General features: G+C 51.3%; 1 protein-coding gene across 1 annotated transcript; it reads left to right on the forward strand.

The window, feature by feature from the left end:
* Positions 1-725: 725 nt before the first annotated feature.
* On the forward strand, positions 726-5,535 carry MMGT1 (membrane magnesium transporter 1). The gene is made up of 4 exons (XM_071442285.1): positions 726-867; positions 1,461-1,513; positions 2,312-2,415; positions 3,391-5,535. Exons 1-4 carry the CDS (start codon positions 786-788, stop codon positions 3,551-3,553), a joined length of 402 nt encoding a protein of 133 aa, XP_071298386.1. The 5' UTR covers positions 726-785; the 3' UTR covers positions 3,554-5,535.
* The last annotated feature ends 535 nt before the right edge of the window (positions 5,536-6,070 follow it).

The following is a 6,070-nucleotide window of genomic DNA, read 5'->3' on the forward strand; positions in this document are numbered from 1 at the left end:
AGATTTGCTGCAGGGTGTTGTTTGTGCGCGGGGTGCGTGGGAGGGATGCCCTGCAGGACACACCCCGGCTCATGGGGACGCGAGCTGTCCCTTCCATACCTTCACACCGTGCCCAGGCGTATATTTGGTGCCAAGAGCCGCCGTCAGTCCCGAAGGGGGGGTCAGGGTAAACTTTCCACTTTTTTACCAAGAAATAGTGGAGTGATGCGTGGAGCCCGTGGGTCAAGGGTTGTAATAAATGCCAGTGATCAACTTAAAGGTGACTTGTAGGAAACGTTCTCGAAGAATTACCTTTGTGCCTTGAGGGTACGGAAGACCCAGGATGCTTGGCTGTGACCCTGGTGTTTCCTTGCTTTGCCCCAAGCCTGGCTCGGCCAGGGCCGTCCTACCTGCATGTGTTGTGTGCATCCCTTCGCACCGTTTTTGCTTGCACCGGTTTCTCAAGCTTTGAGGTTAAACATGTGGAAAGTGGGAAATAACTCGGGTACCACTGGCCCTACGCTCTGTTTTCGGCTGGAAGGGATCCGGTTAGAGGGAAGAAGCCTGTTAGGGGGGGGTCAATGGGCCCCTTTCCCTCAGCCACCAACCCTGACACCCGGGCCCCCCACGCCCCCCGGTATTTTATCAATGGCCCCGCGTGGAAAAGCGGCGGCCTGGCCCCGCCCCCTGCCGCCGAAGCCACGCCCCTTCTGCCCGCCCGCACACTTCGGGCGCGGCCTGGCCCCGCCCCCCCTCCGGTGACGCCATCATCGCGCGCCGGGGCGCCCTGGCGGCGGCGGGCGGCGATGGCGGCGGGGTCGGTGTGGAAGGGGCTGGTGGGGCTCGGCCTGTTCGCCCTGGCACACGCGGCCTTCTCGGCGGCGCAGCGTGAGTCACCGCCGGGGGGGCGCCCCGGGGCAGCGGCACCCCCGCGCGGCCCACGGGGAGCTCCCGGGGCGGGGGCCGGGCCGGGCCGGCATCATCATCGTCCTGAGGCGCGAGCCCGCCGGCGGGGGCGGCCCTGCCCTTGGGGCCGGGCTGCGGGGAGAGCGGAGCTCCGGGGGGAGCGCGGGGCTCGCTCCGTGCGGGCTGCGGGGAGAGCGGAGCCCCCGGGAAGAGCGCGGGGTTCGGCCCGGACCGGGCTGCGGGGAGAGCGGGGCCCCCGGGGGGAGCGCGGGCCTCGCTCCGCGGCAGCCGGGAAGGGAGGGAAAAACGAAGGGTGGGAAGGGGGAGCTGCCCCGGCTGGGTCGCGGCTTCAGCCTGGCCTCTGCCGTCCCGCTACCCCCTGCCCGCACCGCCCGCTCCCTCCCGGCTGCCTGCGGGGGGATCAGCCGCGCTCCGGAGCAGCGGCACCGGGGGCGGCCCGGGCAGGGTCAGGCTGCCCCGTGGCTCTGCAGCCGTTTCTCTGGGAGTTCGTGTGGCTGGACTGTTTATTTGCGTGCACAGAGTGTTTGATGCGTGCCTGTGTTTCTGTTTTGTAGATCGTTCTTACATGAGGTTGACAGAAAAGGAAGATGAAACGTTGCCCATAGATGTAAGTTTTTGCCATGTGTGAAAGGCAAAAGCCTCTCAATTGCTTTGTTTTAATGTGCTAGGCAAGCATAAAGAATAAAGTAGTTTTTAAGCTGCACTTTCAGTGGAGGTCCAACTGTCAGAAAGAACCACACCTTTCATCCCAACTTCTTGAGTGTGTTATAGTTGTCAGTGAAACCAAACCCCAGATCCAGAGCTCCCTCTCTTTTAAACACCCTGGAGTGTCCAGGATTCCCTGGATGTAACTCAGAGAGCTTTTGCATCCATCACCTCCTTTGCAGCATAAACATCCTGCACCCTCTGGCTCTGGGTGGCTGACACGTGTTTATCCAGTGTGGCTGTTTGATCCCAGCACAGCCTGCTTCAGGAAGGGGGCTCTTATTTACTTTATTTGCTTGCTTTTCAAATTTCCACTTCACTTATCTGTTCCCTCTCTGCTTAATCAGAAGGGGAGGGAGATCAGGTGCCCAGGAGAGCCAGGCACGTGTTCCTGGCAGGAATTTGGGTCCTGGAGAGCACAGAACACAGGGTTTGATCTCAGGCTCTTGCTGAGGAGCCATGTGAGTTGATTCAGTTGGTGCAACCCAGAGCCCTGCTGGAGCAGCTGGAGCTCTGCTGTGCAAATAGGAGGGAATTTTAATTCTTCTGTGCCTCAGTTTCCCCACAGCTGGATTGCTCACCTCTGTTTGCTGTCACTGGATGAAAAGCAGCAAAGATTGTGTGTGAAAGCTGAGGTTGTTTGGTAAATGTGCAGAACAGCTGGTGATGTGTGTGTTGCACTGTGCTCCCTCTGTTGCAGATAGTCCTGCAGACTCTGCTGGCCTTTGCAGTCACCTGCTATGGGATAGCACATATTGCAGGGGAGTTTAAAGACATGGATGCCACTTCAGAACTCAAAAATAAGTATGTTTTATTTCTTCTTTTTGTACAACTGGTATCTGCTTCTCTGTACAAACTGAAATCACTCATCTTTAGCTCAGCCCTTCAATGCATGCTGTAGGCAGTGACCCCAGGGGAACAGCCACACTTTAAAAAGCCAACAGTGTCTTGAGTTTTAGGGAGAGTTAGATAACAGGCAGAAATCACAATAAACTTCTTGCTTTTCCTCATCTGAAATCCTGCTGTGCAGACTTGGTAGAGGAATGAAATGTGCAAGTGGGAAGTAGAGCTCAGGAATCACCACCTGCTGTCATGAGATGGTCTCAGACTGCAAGTCTGAGTCACTGGAGTCTCACACAGTATATTCTAGGCAGGACATCTGAAAGACTTCAAGAAAATAAGGGATTTTGGGCCAAGATTTTGAAGAGGATAGTTGGTTAGAGCATGCCAAGGTCGTAGGTCCAGCTGCTTTATGAGCTGTTCACTTCAGAGTTGGACTCAATGATCCTTGTGGGTCCCTTCCAACTCAGAATATTCTGTGATTCTGACAGGAAATTGGATGTGCAGACATTGCCTCTCAGGCCATTTCCAAAACCACAGGGGAGTGTGGGAAGTGAAAAAGTTGACATAATTGTATTTCAGAGTGTTCACCTAAAGCTTTTAGCATGAGGCTCCCAGGGGGATGGAAAGCTGAGCATCATCAGGGTGGTGACACAAGTGACAGCTGAACCAAGGCTGGCACGTGGTGTGTCTGCAGCAGCACCCACAGGCTGCCCCTGGGCTCCAGAGAGGAAGGAGAAGTTTGTCACGTGGACACCTTGTGGTCTTTTCACAACTGTGTATTTCCTAATTGATTTAGTTTAGGAAACTTAAAAGAAAGCAAGAGTTTGGATTGAAAACTTGTATTTTTGTGTCTTAAGTCAATAGGCCCAGACTGTCTGTTCTTAACTCCGTGTTCTGAGAGAGTGTTAACCTTGGCTTTTTGCATTTATTTTGAAGGACTTTTGACACATTAAGGAACCATCCATCTTTTTATGTATTTAATCATCGTGGTAGAGTGTTGTTCCAGTCCCCAGACACAGTGAATTCTTCTTCAAACCAAGATGCTTTGTCATCCAGCTCGGCACTGAAATTTCGAAAACTTGAACCTCTGCGCCGCTAAGACTTTTACAGATGATACCAATAACCCAGGACACTGAGATGTAATATTCAAGTCGGGGATGTAAACACTTTTTTTAATTTCTGGAGCAGTATTTATATTGATCTTCCAGACTTTATAAAATATATATATATATAAATATATATATATAAACTAATGACCTTCTTTGTACACTGTTAATGAGAATGACTGAATTGTGGATTGGCAATGCAGTGTAAATTCTACAGTTATGCTGTGAAACACATCTTCAAAGTTTCAGATATTAAAACGAGTTGCAGCTAACTTAACTTCAGTTAAAACAAAAAGCAAGCTAGTTTTTCCTGCAATTAATGTTCTTTGACAGGAGGGAATGTTTGAGTGTATTTATTTTCTCAGTTTGCTTGCACTACAGTCTATGGATCCCCTCAGAAATGCTGTGTGCACTGCATCACTGAACAGCAGGAAAAGGGGCAGCACCTGATCCTAGAATGCCTGTGGGACACCAGCACGGTGTGGCAGGGGAACTCAAAGAGATTGCTTTCATTTTTATTTTTTTTTACAATGCTGAAAAACAGTTGTATGAAGGGTTATTCTTTTTTTTCCTGGTTTTTCACTACCATGTTATTTCCTCGTTGCCCTCCTTTGTTTCATGTGAGTTGCCCCAGGTTGCCCCAGGCTGCCTGGGCTGTGGCTGTGATTGGTGCTGGTGTGGGGAGGCAGCTCAGCTCATCTGCCACACTCCACGTTCTCCAGCTGTGAACTGGGGAATGCTGAACGTTGTGTATGTGCTGAACATGGCATTGGCACCAGGTACAACCTCCAAGTCATCTTCATATTTAAGTATCAGTAAGAGCTGTCCCTTCTGTGAGTGATCCAGCAGCTTGCTCTGTTTGCTGGCACTAATCCAGGACAGCCACCCCTTTTCTGCCAACAGCGCCTTCCACCTTGATTTTTCCAGCTGAGCCCCTCGTTGATTTAATATTACTGTCTTGATTTCATGTATTAGAACTGATCATACTGTCCTTAACTCTTACTTATGTCTAAATTCTTATCCCCCCTCAGGGGCTGAATCAATGCTAAAATCTCTCTTGGTCTGGCTTTTCACCTCCCTGATGCAGCAGAGGGAGGGTAGGTTGAGATACTGGTGGGGCCAGCAAGAATTTGGCCTGGTTGGAGGATGTTTCACTGACACAGTGGAAACTCAGCCTTTTGTCCTGGCATCTGTTGAGTTGTGTTTGGTATTTTTTTAAACTGTTAAAAACTGTCAAAGGCAAAAAGCTTGGCAAAAATACTGTGTAAACCCAAGTCCCTTTTTCTAGCTCTGCCCGTCCTATGGAGTGGGTGCCCCAGTGCTCGAGCAATATCCACGGCTGCTGCTCTACAATCACTCTAAAGCATCTGGGTTTGATTAGAAAGGGTTACTCTGCCAGCTGAAAGCATCTGAGCTGCAGGATGAGTTCCTAAAGTGTCCTGGTTCCCCTCTTGCTGGTGTCAACACCAAAGGCCTCGGAAATAGTATTGGGTCATCCCTCCATTGGGGACAGAGCTGTTCCCTTGGGGAGCAGGGCTGGCACTGAGGGGAGGCTGAACATGGGCCAGGTGACCTCGTGGGGCAGAGGAGAGGCAGAATTAGCAGAGGGAGGGAGAAGCAGGGCAGGAGCTCAGTAAGCACTGTCACAGATGGGTTCTGCAGCCGTGGTTGCACTGAGCCCTTTGCAGAGGGCCTTAGAGCAGAGCTGCTCACATGAAACATCTGAGAAGCCTCATTTGTGCTGCTGGAAGGCTACAGGACCTGCCTGAGGTGTGAGGTGCTGCTGGGACAGGGAGGTGGAGAACATCACCTGCTGCTCAGAGCAGGTCCTGCTGGGAGCACCCTGGGGCTGCCTCAGGGCCCTTCTGGTGAGGAGTAGCCTCACTCTGCAGCAGCAGCAGTTCTATCACAAAGCTGTACAAATTATTTTTTCTTATTGATCTCACAATGTCAAATAAAAATTGATATCCTTAAAGTGTTTGTTTGTTTGTTTATTTCTGACCATCCTGCAGCCTGCTGCAGCAAATCCCTGGTGAATGACTATTTAAAAGTGACTGCCCAGCACTGACATGAAGTGATTGCCTTAATTATGGCAGCTCTGTGTGAGAGTGCTGTCTGGCCTGGTGTTCATTATTGGGAGATAAGATCAGAAGGGGGAATCAAAATAGCTGCAAGTAGCTGAGAAAAATACTGAGGAGGGAAATATTACCAGCCTGGGGATCTGCTTGCCTTTGAGGCTCCTCGTCATCCTCTCTGGCAGAGCTGACATATTTTCTGTCTTCAGTTTAACCACAGTAAAGGCTTTTCTACCATGTGCTAATCTACCCTGCCAGCCCACAGGGACAGGCTCTTGCAAGGTCTGGTGTTGCAACAGTCACTGGGGGAAACACTGAGGCTGCTCCCAGGGCTGGTGATAGTTAAAATCCTGGACTTGAGCAAGATCACTTTTCACTCCTTGCTCTGCTTTTCCACTGGGGGAGGTTGAAAAGTTAGCAAAGCACTGGAGGAGT

Source organism: Agelaius tricolor, unplaced genomic scaffold (assembly GCF_023055355.1).
Source record: "Agelaius tricolor isolate 1412-34295 unplaced genomic scaffold, bAgeTri1.0.p SCAF_17, whole genome shotgun sequence".
Taxonomy (NCBI): Eukaryota; Metazoa; Chordata; class Aves; order Passeriformes; family Icteridae; genus Agelaius; species Agelaius tricolor.